This window comes from Perna viridis, chromosome 4 (genome assembly GCF_037379345.1).
Source record: "Perna viridis isolate PV_CMFRI_1.1 ecotype Kerala chromosome 4, ASM3737934v1, whole genome shotgun sequence".
NCBI classification, from domain to species: Eukaryota; Metazoa; Mollusca; class Bivalvia; order Mytilida; family Mytilidae; genus Perna; species Perna viridis.
Window position 1 is genome coordinate 45,820,362 of NC_142448.1, and position 14,986 is coordinate 45,835,347.

Genomic DNA, 14,986 nt, shown 5'->3' on the forward strand with positions numbered 1-14,986 from the left:
GCTAAAAAATTACTGTCTGATCCCCATGTTCTATTTTTAGTAAGGGGTGGCCATGTTTTTTCGACGAATCAAAAATCCCCACATCTGTTCTATGCAGGATACCCCAAGGAACATTTATACCAAGTTTGGTTCTAATTTGTTAAGTAGTTTCAGAGGAGAAAGAGTTTTGTATAATTGTTAATGATGATGACAAAAAGGGATACCTGAAATCTATTTGAAAACATAGGCCAGGATTTTTATGAGGAATCCCATAAAATTTTCGAAAAAGGACCAAAAATAAAAAAGTTGAATTTTTTTGGCATGGTCCAACTTTGACCCCCCTATAATTTGAAAACAGTACAAAATACATAAAATCTGCCAATCAGCCCCTTTTCTAATGCAGTAGGGGCCAAAAAGTCCAAATTAAATAGGGACCTTCCTTCAGTGGTAAGTGAAATCATATTAAAATCATGGAACAATTGGTCAACCACAACTAAAGTAAGCACAGAGAAATGAAGTGTCCCCAGAAGACAACAGACTACAGTAGGTAAGAGGGTTGGAGAAAGTTTGTATACCCTTGCATCACTCATCTAAGGATAACGTTGATTTTATTGGCTAACCGAGTGCACTCATAACCTTCTTAACTAAATTTTATATTTTAACTTGTCACTCAGGGGAACATAGAAACTACTATCAATCTCATTCAGTTATACATACAACCTGAAAAAAAAATATTGTATTACTGATAAATTACTCTTAGCAGAGTGTTAACTTTGTCACTGATTTTGGTATCAAATACAAAGCAATTGTGTATTGTGTAAATCATGATCATGTTAATGGTTTTAATATTACAACACTAACAAAAAATAAGAACAAACCATTTTTTTAGCAAACTCCCAAGTCTTTTCCGTTTTAATGATCCACAGTATTTCTTCATCTAATACAATGTCACTCCTCCAAAATTCTGGGATAACTTGTGTACCAGGATGATTGAGGAAATAATGTCTGAACACATCCATTTTTTTCTTGGTATCTAAAGTGACCTGTTAAGTTAAAGTGTACAAAGAGTAACAAAGAAAACACAAATGATGTTAAGAATATCTGCAATCTGTTCAATACTTATCTATACATTACTCTTGACATTAAATGTAATGGCAAAATATCATAAAAACTCAAAAAAAGTATCAAATAATACATATTACCAACATGTATTAAAAAAAAATATGAAATAACGTTTTCTATTATACCTTTGGATTTATGAAAAAAAAAAAAAAAAAAAAATTAATGTGCATTTTCTCATTAGCCAAATTTAAGTCTTATTTTTTGCAGTTTTTGTTGTTTTTGTTTTTTTTGTTTTAAATCATTACTGTTTTGTTCTATTTTCAATAAAGTTAAGTACATCAGTACTCAGCTGTTTTTGAAAAAGTGAAATGTTTCATTACCCTGGATTCAGTCACCTCTTTATAAATTACCAAATGAAATAAAACAGTCATGTCCCCAATTTTTTGTCTGTTGTTTGGATATAAATTTTATACAAACCAATTAGGAAATGAAGACTTGTAAGAGAACACTTCCAAAACAAATTTCTAAGAAATCTCAATTTTCATAGTAAATGACTCTAATGATGTAAGCTTGCCATCCTTAATGCCTAGGTCACACATTCACAGAACACCACACCGGCTCCACTACGGATAAAATTCAACGGATGATCCCGGGAAAGTTACTTTCCGTAATCTGACACAGATCCATTACGGATGCAAAACGGTTTATCTATAGGTTTTCAAGTGTCCACAAAAGATAATTTAAATTATTGGCTAATTGGCAACAAACGGATTGTTGCCGTACTACTCGGTTTGGTACAGGATTAACACAGCTAATACAGAAATAACTCTGTTTAATATGGAAGGATATGTATCGTGACGTATGTACTCCTATATACACAGTGTGCTACAGTACAAGTAGGGCCTAGTACATTGTACAGTCCGATACGGAAAAGTTAGAATTGCTACAGAGTGGTATGTAGAAATCCTTGATGAGCAGGAACTTTCAGATTGGCACTGCATCACATGGTTTTGGCACAGACTAAAACAGATCAGTACGTTCAAGTATGGTTTAGTAAAGATATACTATGGTATTTTGATCCATAGTAAAATTTTAAGCTTGTCAAGGATACATGTATACAAGTACTACTATAATTGATCAAGAATGACTACAGCTTCTTTATGTATAGGTACTGACTAATACAGACCACCATATATGATGCCGGATTGTATCCGTAACTAATCTTGTGAGGTGATCAGTGAATGTGTGACCTAGGCATAGCTTTGGAACATGTCTATAGTTTCAAGATAGTAAACACTTTGTCATGAATTTTATCTAAATGAGTAGAGAAATACTGGCATCACAGTGCTTCCCAGGTTGTGGTAGACTGCACATAGATAGGTAGAAAGATGGATATAAGCTCGGACACAATTTGTAATGTATTGCAAAAAGAGTACTGTAAACCAACTAATATTTGCCTTAGTAGACTTTCGTGAATTCTAGTAAATGAACTGATTTGCAGATACTAATTTTCGCAATATTGACATCACTGAAAATTAATATTCCCGGATCTACGATTATCTTGTTAAATAAAATACAAATACATGTAAAAATGAGTTAACTTTGTCTTGTCATGTCTTCCCTCCTATATGACAGGAAACCACCATTTATTGCATAGTGAACGTTATGTACTTTGTCTTGTCAACTGCCTATCGATATTTATGGGTGAATTATTTTAATGCTACAAAACATTATCTAATTGTGAATTAAAAATGAATATTTTATATACCTACGTTTTTTTCAGGTATTAGGACGAAAATTAAAATCAAAGAAAGATAACTGTATTCGATCAACCGGAAGTTAAAAATTTGATGGAAAAATTGTACACAAGACACCCACTTGTTCGCGTATATAATCTTTCACGATTTTCACAGGCTCACGAAAACTGCAAAAGTTCATATCACGTGAAAATTTCTTGGTTTACAGTAAATCAAATATCTTTAAAACTTGTAATGTCAAAATAGATCTTTCGGTCAATAATTACCTGATAAGTAAACTTGTCAATGATGTCAAACATAGCTCTCTTAGTCAACATCACCATTTGCTTACACCTACAAAAAACATAATTTCCATTTCCTTCCCTAAATACTAGTTAATACTAAACTAGACATACTGTGAGCTTGCTCACAAATAGAATAACCCCACTTCAATTGCAGCTGAATATATAACTGGTATGCTCAATTATCTCCCCTTGAAATCTTTTGACAGTAACTCTTCATGTACACCTACCTATGATGCCTGAACTTCCTATTATGTTTCTTCAAAATTCCTTGAGCAGTTTAGGGGTAATTGTGCTTACAAGGTTTGTAAAAACTTTAAGTAAATTATCTCCTTTATGAGTACTACTAAAGTACCATAACTTTAATTATTCATGTATATCTAAATATAATGCCCAACTTTCCAAGAAAATTTCAAAATCAAAATCTTTTGAGCAATTTGAAGTTGTGCATAAGAGGTTTAAATATATAAAACCTTTAAGTTCCCTCCCTTTTAAGTGCCAAACAATTATATTCTTTCATGCACATCTTCAAATGATGCCCAATCTTACTACAAAATTTCATCAAAATCCATTTAGCAGTTTAGGAAGAGTTGTGCATACAAGAAAACAGGACAGAGGGAGGGAGGGCTGACAGACAGGGTGATTACTATATACCCCCTTTTTGTTTGCAGTGGGTATAATAAGTGCGTAGTCTGGTCAAAAACATTGAAGGATGTAGGTTCCACAATGTTCTTGAGGGTAATATGAGCAGAAAATAGGATTGAAGGGAGACAGTAAACGAAGCTAAATGCCTGAAATATCCAAACAAGTTAAAAATGAAATTTAAGAATTTCATACACTATGGGCCCAAAAAATTTACTGCATATGACATTAAAGAAGTCTCTAGTACATGAGTTGACTCCAACTTCCACAATATCATGATGTCATGAAACATGTACAAATTTGGACCAAGGTTTAATCAGACCAAGCAGGATAATAAGAGGTAGACTTATAGTTATACTTCTTAAGAACCATTTCACTTGTCTCATATCTCTTCACAACTTCTTAAAAGTGAGGGATGATTAAAAAAAACTATAGATGGATGAGATTAAGCACAATTTTTTACAAAAATGATTTTAAAACAGCCTCTTCTTTGTTTTTTTTTTTTTTCTGAAAAAGCACTGTTTTAATCATCTCAAATCAGCTAAATATTATTGAACAGAAAAAAAAAACTTACCAAACAGCACAAAGATGATCTGTTGATACCCAGGAAAATGGCACTGACATAGTCTGAAAATAAAAGAGCAGTCAATATGGGACAGGTTAAATTACTATCAGTGATTATTTCAGTCCACCACCATTTCAACTGATCGTATCTTCTACGGTGAAAGAGGGAAAATACTGATCGTAATAATCCAAGTTTCTATGCGCATCAGAATATGAGGTTAAATATTTTGCAGTTCAGATGGAATTGTGCTCATAGGATAGTAACATATAAAACTGAAGTCTAATTCTCTCCTATTATTATCTTCCTTCATGTATATAATGCCAAATATTCCTATTAAGTTCATCAAAACTGAGTAATTTAACAGGAAAAGGTCATACAAGAGATGGCCCAATACCTCTAATGGACTTTGACCTGAGTCAGACAAAAAAGTAGTACATATGTACTGGTAAGACACTAAATTCCAACCAATACTTGGATTTCGTGTAAGAATATCAGTTACAATAATTACTCAGAGAAAAGTGTTATACATTTTTAAAATGCTTGACAAAAAGATGAAAAAAATAATCAATATATTAGTATGTGGGCTGAAATGACCCTGCCGTGCACCCCCCACACTCTGAATCATCAACCAAATTATGATGTTCAGCTTTATACCTCATATTTATACATCTTTGATTCCAAATAATAAACTGAAGCATTTTTGTATTTTTTGGCTACTTTTTATTCCTCGTTGAGACAAAAATCAATTTTTTACGTTTTTTATTCTTCTAACTTCTTCTTTCTACAAAATGAAGTAAATTGACATAAAGAGGTATCAACATGTATTTTTTATTATTGATGACATGTTAGCTTTACAATGGTACCAAGAAAGTTGTGGTAACTTGTAGGGTTTTGAAGGAAAATGAAAAAAATGTACCACTACCCCACCATAAAATCACAAAAATTAACATATTTCTCAATGTCAAAACCCCTTGAGAATCTATGTTTCGGTAAAAAAATAGCTTATTTGGTATTTGCATACCCTGGCATTATACAACAACATTTAATATTTATCCATTCTTCTCATTTCCTGTTATTTTCTTCCTCAGACCTTATTTCTTCTTAGCTGATTCTAAAATATTTGGCAGTTTCCAATGATATAAGGTTTCTAGACTACCTGTAAAAATTCAGTGTGACCATTGCATTGCTGCATGAAGTGAGCTGCCCAGACATGGAATCTAACATGTACCTGACAATGAATGGAACAATCCAATTTGAAGATGATTAGTAACATGTCACAAAAAAGCACAACGAAGAACCTGAACGAATTCAGGTTGTGTGCTACATCAACCTGGTCATCAAGCTCAGTTTAAACACACCATAAGGTCTGTGGATGAATGAATGACCCAATTATAATCTACACATATCTGTAAACAAACGACAGAATGTATTTCAGGGTAGAGAAATAAACTTATATATATATTCACAGTGCTGACCATATATATCCGTTTAAATCAAAGTGCTGTCAGCACTGGAGGTTTTTGATTCTTGTGAAAATTGTAGCATGAACAAAGTTTCAAAGATTACATGATGTAAAATATAATTGTGATCACACATTTGCATTTTTCATATTTAACATCAAGAACTGTTTTTTACATTTATATGTATAAACTAAATGTCAATCCATACTTGAAGTCCAAGTTCACACACAAATACAAATTTTGTTCGATCTCACCTTCTTCCTAAATATTTTAAAACTGTCCAACAGTTAATCTGCATGAACAACTATAGTAACATATTATTTACAATACTCAAATATAAGCAATTTCAGCTTAAGAAAATAACTTCCTTAATCAACATAAGATTTCCAAAAACTTAACACTTTTATCAGTTTGAATTTTTCTGCCAATTTTACTTCGTCAAAATCACTGCTCTTCACTTTCTATTTATTAATGATAAACTATTAATGAAAGGATGAAGAATTTATCAGATAAGAGTGTTGAATGGAACATGCATAACAAATTTTATGCTTCTTGACACATTACTGCCAGAACTAAATTTCCTAAATGCAAATGTAATACTAAATATTTTTTAAGGCCAAAGAGGAGTCCCTCAAATCTTCAGTTGATATGAAGACTAGATCTCAATCCTATTTTCAGAAATAGTAGAATATCACTGAGCTGAATAATTGCAATAAACATATTTACTGGTTATTAAAAAAAGTATTTAATGATATAAAAGGAATTACAATTGGACTAAATTTTTGCGTAGTGTTGAGAAATAGTTGGGAAGTTCCAGTGATAGACCAGCGACATAAGGTATTTTGATCCTAAAGATTAAAAACCCAAAAATCAACAGACATAGGATGAGAAACAATATAAGTCAACGTGCTGGTGCACTGAGTTAAGGAAGACATTAAAGTAATCAAAAAAATAAACCGATCAAAATTTAGTCATTTAAAGAATAACCATTTGTTTTAACGCAGTGTATATGTACACAGTCCGTTTATCAATATATATTTTTGGATCTTCTTTTGTTCTTTTGTATTATTGCTTTTGGTATCCCTGGCTGTACACGTACGTTGATGTCCTCAAATTTCCCAACACTTGAATCACCAATTCTTACAAAATATGAATTCCACTGAGAATCACTGACTATCAATATTCGATGAATATTCAAAGTAAGAATGGATCCACACCTTGAAATTTCGGTTTGGAGATGCATGTAGAAGAAATGAATCCTGCAGACTTGAGGAAGTTGAACAAAGGCCTAATCTCAAGGAAGAAATGAGCAAAAAAAAATTCCAATTAAGTTGGAAAGTAAATGGCATAGAGATGTGTTGAATACAGGGAATATGATGCACTTTGAGTATAAATCCATTTTTTTTCTCTCCAAAACAAAAAAAGTTACTCTTGAAACCATACCCCATGAGTACCACTTTTTTATGATGAATCACAATTGCTGAGTGTTTTATACCTGTCTGCCTTCATTAATGTATTTGCATTTCTTTCACTTTTTTTCTGCATGATTGTTTCACAAATGTGTATAAGGTTATAATACAAGTAACGCTTATGTTTTGCAAATATATAAGTGCTAAGAAATCAGGCTTCATGTTTTTATAGCTTTTTTATTAAGAGATGTTGACATGTACATTTACAGCTGCTTCATGCTATACATACATGTACCAGCACTTGAGAATTATGAACTTTGTTTCATGCTTAAATAGTGTCCCAGCACAGAAATGGTCTGTTTTACTTTTGCTTTCTTCTCACTTCATCTAGTGAAACTTATAAGTGTTAACCACTGAAAAGAAATCAAGGAAAAAATCATAACACTGTCTGATATATGCAAAATGTTACAATGTAAATTCATGAAAATATACATGTATTTTAACCATATGATATGGAGAAACCTCCTCTTGTTGGGAAATATTGTTATATCTACATATAATTTCGTGCAACTCAGGCAGAAATAAAGGTTGGGTGGTTATAACAGTCCCAGGTTTTTACTGGTTTTTAAACCACCTGGTCAATTCTCCCACAGTGATTAATACTGGACGACTGAAAATTTTCAAACAATATTTCTGTCATTATTCATAGTTTTTGCCCTACATTAAAATATGTTGTATTGTATATATTTTATTTCTTAGATTTTATTCTTTTGATATCTCTATCAGGTTGTATTCATTAGGAAAAAAATAAACATTTCTTTCTCTAAAATAATTCAAATTTATCTGAGATAACATAACAAACTTTACAAAAATGTACAGTGTATTTCATGAGCACATCTTTGTTTCAATAACTATCAATAACAGGTAACGAACATGTAAGTAAGTGTAGAACTGGTTACTTTTCACCTGTCGTTGTTAAAACAACATCCCCTAATAACCAGATAGATCATAAAAAGTGGTTTGAAGTGATGAGTTTAAAACAATAAATTTAAGTCATTTCATTTACCAGACAAAAACCTTCTAAATACAGAAAATGGAAAGCTTGCTAAGGATACTGCTTTAAGGCTTCTTCCATGTATGATTTTAGCTACCTACTGATTTATAATGATGTTTTGGACCCCCATTTCAAAATTTCTGGATCAATCCATGAATGTTGATTTATCTATGAGCAATTAATGTCACATTGTAAAGTAGAAAACAAATTAGATACATGTATTACTATATAACAAATATAATTTCATGTATGAAATCTTTAAAGGAGAAGACCACATTATTGTGAAAGTCATAAATATCGAAACTAGTCTTTTGAATGTTCATGAAAATTAAATTGAAACAAAAATTAATTCCTTATTTTAATTAATTAATCGTGATTTAAAATTAGGCAATTTGAATTTCCTGTGTCTATGGGCACCATCATGATCGGTTGAGTTGTGACGTCACGAAGTCGGTTTGTAAAGTGAAAGTAAATAGGTAATTGATTATGATGTTCGAAGAAATCTCAAATTTGGCACTTTCCCCTACAACTGCAACCCAAAATAAACAGAAGAAGAGATTGAGGCACAACATGTAAGCAAATGTCAGACAACACTGATGAACAACGGGACATACTGCCAGAAGACTAGTATGTCATAGGAAAATCTACTTCCAAAGAATGTTCATGTTGCCGATCAACAACTTTTAGAATATTCTCTTTTGTAATTCCTGCAATCGTAAGCTTGACAAGACAACATGTTGTGGTGACTAGATCAACAGGATCGTAGAAATATTTACAGAATATTCTTTGTTTACATATCATTTGCAGTACTTGTATCAATATCAAACCAACTTAGTGACGTCACGAGCCAATCGGAAGCTATCGGTTAAAATCAATAAAGTCTGCTTATGATCTTCCTTCAGAAAGGAGAGCTCTGCAAGATGGCTATTTACATGTATTTCAAAGATTTCGAACTTTGCATAGCCTTGAGCATATTATAAAAGCATATTTTGCATTAAAGATTATTTATTTTTGTTTATGTGGGTATGATTTATCATAAGAGCCGAACTTAATACGAAGGTGGCCTTTCCCTCTAATTGATACTGTACTGTATATACCAGTAACCATAGTTAGAGTACATGCAAATGTATTTTTGTAGTTATCAGTGTAAATTTCTTGTTCACAGACATACAAATGTAAACTACAAATTTTGCTAAGAAATATGACTACACTGTTCTACACTAGCAATAAAAACAGTATTCCTATCACCAGTTTTGAAAATTTTAAATAACTGTGTACATGCAAAGTATATGAATAAATAAGGTATACCTTTAACACTTACTCAGTACATTGTACATGTAAGAATGTCCATGAAAATCAGCTCTTAGAAAAGGTCTACTTTATATAGTCTTGATAATTCCAACACATTTTCAGTGCACTTTCATGGACACAGGATTTCTAACATAACTGTGTCTTTCTTGTGTCATGAAAATCCTGTTTCTTACTTTTTGATCTGCATTCTAAATAAAAGTATCTGGTATATCTTGACAATCTACTAAAAAAGAACCACATTGATAATCAGTTATGACTTACATGGATACAATACACATGTACATTGTATTACTATTTCTTTAAACTCCATACTGAATAGTACATGACAAAATCTGTATCACATGCAGTATCAACAGGAGACTCCTATATCAACTCAAGGGCCACTGGCCCAGGGGTGATATAAGTCGAGGGTTGATACTGCATATCAAACAGATTTTCATGTCATGTTTATTCTTTCTTGTATTTTATCTGTACAAAATGTACTTTAATTGTGTTCTGTGCAAGGTGTGATATATGATAAGCAATATATGTCTAGGTGTGTGATAAAAGGTATGCCATATAGGTCTATTGGTGTGATTTAGAGAATGTGATATAGGTCCATGGGTGTGATTTACAGTATGTGATATAGGTCTAGGCATGTGATATAAGGTATGCAATATATGTCAGTGGGTGTGATATATAGGGTACTTAAAATGAGTTTAGGGGTGTGATATACAGCATGCAATATACTGACAGGTCTAGGGGTGTGATATACAGAAGACAATAAAGGTCTAGGAGTGATATAGAATGCAATATAGATTTAGGGGTGTGATATAGAATGCAATATAGGTCTTGGGGTGTGATATATGGTATGCAATATAGGTCTAGGGGTTAGATATACAGTATGAGATACGTCCATGGGTGTGATGTACAATATGTGATACAGGTCTAGGGGTGTGATATAAGGTATGCGAAATAGGTCTGTGGGCATAATATAGGGTATGCGATAAATATCTACGGTCGGTGTTGAAGTTTGGATCTTAGGAACATGTACAAGTGTATGTGTAATGTCATGGCTCATGTATCCACTCGTGTCCCAAGGACATTATTTATTTCACTGGATACCCCTCCTTTTTGATAGTTCAAGATTACCGGGTACCTACTAAATGTGATGAATAAGCTACATGACCTCATTTCATCCTTACCGTTGAAACAGAGACATTGTTTATGTCTCTGCTTTGAAATCATAATAATTTAACAATTCTGTTTATTTTCTATTTTAAATACTTCATTGTTTGCTACATGTATGTACATGTGTGTTTACCATTTTATTTCATTTATGTACATGTACATATAGTAATTAACATATATGTACACAGTGCTAGCATTTTATGTACAGAAGTTGAATTCCTGGGATCAAATTAATCACACATGAAATTTTCCAATAAAAAGGAGGGGGGTCAACCCCATGCACCCTCCCCTGGATCCACCACTGTAATCTGTACTTACTACACAAAAAGTGTACATTGCAGCTACGAAAATCCATCATTAGAAGCTCCTGGCATCTTCATTAAAAGGGTCAGATCGAGAGAAAAAAAGGCAAATCTCTATTGAGCTTTCCTCCCTGCGAGTTCAAATGTTCAGGCCAATTTGACAAAATAGTCCAGCTCTCTTCATCAAAATTTAAATAGTTAATATCATATAATCATTGAAAACTTGCAGTTCTACACATATTAAATAGCCTTAATATTGTTATACGCCCATATATCGTACGTTAAGTAAACATCACATATTTGATATTGAGTATGATTGGTGGCAGAGTGATATCTTAATGCAAACTTTGCAAGGAGAACAACCCGGAGTGTTATTTTATTAGTTATATGTTGAAATGTCTACCCTGGTTATGTAATTTGGTTGCCGACGATCTTTAAGTCAAGTTCAGTCTATAAATAGACTTCCTTGACAAAAAGGATTTTGAAGCAGTCATCAAAATATGTATTTTTTTCACATATAGTTGAATACAAAATCGTTTGTGAAAGGATCAATTTAAATGAATTCATCAACAAATAATACTGTATTGAATAAAAAGTCAATTATATTAAGTACTTACAAATGTGACACATAATATTTTCATATAAAAAAAAATACTTTCTGAACCAACACATGTATGTTACATCAGATTAAACAGATTTTTATTGTTACATCGACCCTATCAAGCTTACTGAAAACAGTTTAAAACATTAGAGTATGGTCCAAAATTTGTTTGGCCTCAGAAAAAATATCAAAACATCACTGTATGAAGCCTGTAAATAAACCAATAAGTTACTGCCCCCAACTAAATACAAAGGCTGATCCAGAGATTTTGAAAGGGGGTTCGAGGATGAAAGCGGTTTCAAACTTAAAAATGCAAACAAAAACACGGGACACAGTCAGCACAGAGTAAGATGTGTGTTATTTTTTTTATAAAATACCAACAAATGGTATTAATCACTTCAAATTTGTAGATGGTGCATCAGACAAGGACTTTTACATGTATGAGGCTGCAAACATGTTTCCAAAAATGAGTTTTCAGCTCTGGAACCAGGTGTTCTTGTTATTGATGATTATTGTCCCATTCATCCCTTGTGTCAATATTTTTTTTATTTATCTTATTTAGAAGGGTATTGGCTGCATTTTTTACCTTGCTTCAACCTTCTTAAAAATTAAAAGGGAGATATTGACGTCTTAGGGGTGAACTTGAAAGTTACTGTTGGTCAGACTGCAAACAAAAATATGGTTTGTGACTTGAAGGGATTCGACAAGAAAACAAGTTGTTAAATGTTCAGTGATATAACAATTGTAAGACATCTATTTCATTCATGTGTAACTAATCATCATCAAATTGGATTGTTCCATTCATTGGGAGGTACAATGTCAGATTCCACATCTGCCAAGCTGGCTTCATGCAACAATGCAATGGTCACACTGAATTTTTACAGGTTGTAAATATAACAAGAATATGCATGGTAAATATGTCAAAGGGACCAGGATGAAAATAACAGCCCAAGCCCACCCATTGGTCTTTAATGAAAGACAAGGAAACCCTCACACCACAGGGCAAGTCTATTTTGATATGAAGATATGATGTCTCTCAAGAGTTTTATCAAAGTGATTTTATGCAAGTTTTCTTAAATTTGAAAAAAATGATTGTCCACTGAAGACTATATATCCTACTCATTAATGTACGGTTACTTACAGAAGTGCTGATAGATAATTCAGGATTAGCAACCTACAAAAAAAATAATAAATTGTTTTAATTAGTACTAAAAAAATAAATAAATATAACTGGATTAGTAGATAATTATTTCCTCATTGTAGATAGCTTTTTTTTTATGTTCCATCCTTGATGACATTTGTTCAAGAATTTGTTATAAAAACTATAGAAATATGGACATCAAATGCACATAGAATATATTTCCCTTCTTACTTCTTACCAAAAATCAAATTTATTTCATTTGTTTAACATAATAAAAATCTTCATATCAACATGATCACGCAGAGGCTGAAATATATGACAAATTAATTTCCACATACAATATTTTCCAGGTAATAAGAAGAAAGGGATCATCAAAACTGAGTATAACAAAAAATAAAGATCGTAATGAAGGGCAGCATGTCAGACACTTTGGGTAAGGGTGGACACAGTATTAGTTTTTGACACACTTAAGTATAGGGACATACAGTTCATTACGGACACAACAACTGGTTTGAACACAATATAGCACAAAATTTAAAATGCAATCATTTTTTTGAAATCAGACCAAATAAATAAATAAAAAGCTGCACAGTCCTCAGCAAGATAGGATCACATCATGTCAAACCCTATTAACTTGGAGCAAGTGTGGACACAATTCTAGTTTTTGCCACAAATATGCCTCATTATGCCTTATTATACATCTCACGCAAAGGGAATATGTAAGACTTCCTTTAACACACTGTGTGCATCTGTGTTTTAACTATCATATCCTAAGTGGCTGCATCATTTCCGTTATATGTATCTCTTCTAACAAAAATATTTTGAGCCATTCATATTTCTGAGCATCTACATATATAGTATGTCATTATAACTCCAGTAGATACATTCCCTTACACATGTAATTGATGCAAATCCATTCCTGACCAGAATATCTCTACAGACACCTCCAGTAGATAAATACTTCTGTAAGTGATGTCAATCCATTCCTGACCAGAATATCTCTACATACACCTCCAGTAGATACATACTCCTGTAAGTGATGTCAATCCATTCCTGACCAGAACATCTCTACATACTCCTCCAGTAGATACATACCCCTGTAAGTGATGTCAATCCATTCCTGACCAGAACATCTCTACATACACCTCCAGTAGATACATACCCCTGTAAGTGATGTCAATCCATTCCTGACCAGAACATCTCTACATACACCTCCAGTAGATACACACCCCTGTAAGTGATGTCAATCCATTCCTGACCAGAATATCTCTATATACACCTCCAGTAGATACATACCCCTGTAAGTGATGTCAATCCATTCCTGACTAGAACATCTCTACATACACCTCCAGTAGATACATACCCCTGTAAGCGATGTCAATCCATTCCTGACTAGAACATCTCTATATCCTCCTCCAGTAGATACAACAGTTACATGTTTTAGTGTTGTGTTACTGTGTAACTTCCAATAAACATTCACTTTTTCATAATAGTCAGCTATTTTCTTGTCAAAGGCAACCACTGAAAAAAAAAAAACAACAAAAACCATGTTATTTTTGGTTTCCCAACTCCTGTTCAAAATTATGTATAAGGTAACCTATTATTTATTGTAGTCTGTCCATTGAATATTGTTTACTACATCCTTAAATATGCAAAATAATCCTCTTGCATCACGACTGGCCAGGAAAATTTGGAATTTCAAAAAATCTAGTATTCTCATAACTTTAATACAGTCATTAAATGTATTATCTTTGTTTTACTTGTGTTTTTATAAGACCACCATTAATTACATTATTTATAAAAAGTTGATGATAAAAGAAAAGATACTATAAGTAACCAAGTTGTTGAGATTAGGTTTTGGTCTCTAATTGAAGGGTCATTTTAAAGAAAAAATGTAATGATGATGTCACAGCTGTCCTTCTATTCAACAAATTCAATCAAAATCACAGATAAAATGCAGACTTTTACTCCTTTTTGCAGGAGTTAGATATTTCAGCATGCATTAACTACCATTTTTTAATGGCAGATCAATTTACCCCATATTAAAATACTAAATGTATAAAAGAACAGTGTTCCTGTGTAAAAACATACATTTCAAACTTAAAATTCACTAAAATTTTCTAAGTTCAAGGGCCATAACTTCTGTAAATCTTTTATAGGCTAAAGGAGACCTATTTTGTTCTTGGATTACATTCTTCAGAATCTTGGTTCCCTTGATTACACTCCCTGACACAATAAGACAGAATTTAACT

At 32.5% G+C, this 14,986-nt stretch overlaps 1 protein-coding gene across 2 annotated transcripts in view; it reads right to left on the reverse strand.

The window, feature by feature from the left end:
* LOC148620271 (GPI inositol-deacylase-like) overlaps positions 1-14,986 on the reverse strand; it is an 81,952-nt gene that overhangs the window by 49,016 nt on the left and 17,950 nt on the right. For both annotated transcript variants that reach the window (XM_088581025.1, XM_088581026.1), the window contains exons 9-13: positions 14,098-14,255; positions 12,735-12,767; positions 4,296-4,348; positions 3,065-3,131; positions 858-1,022 (exon numbers count right to left, since the gene is read on the reverse strand). In XM_088581025.1, the coding sequence (XP_088437151.1) occupies positions 858-1,022; positions 3,065-3,131; positions 4,296-4,348; positions 12,735-12,767; positions 14,098-14,255 (476 nt within the window). The remainder of the gene's footprint in view (positions 1-857; positions 1,023-3,064; positions 3,132-4,295; positions 4,349-12,734; positions 12,768-14,097; positions 14,256-14,986) is intronic.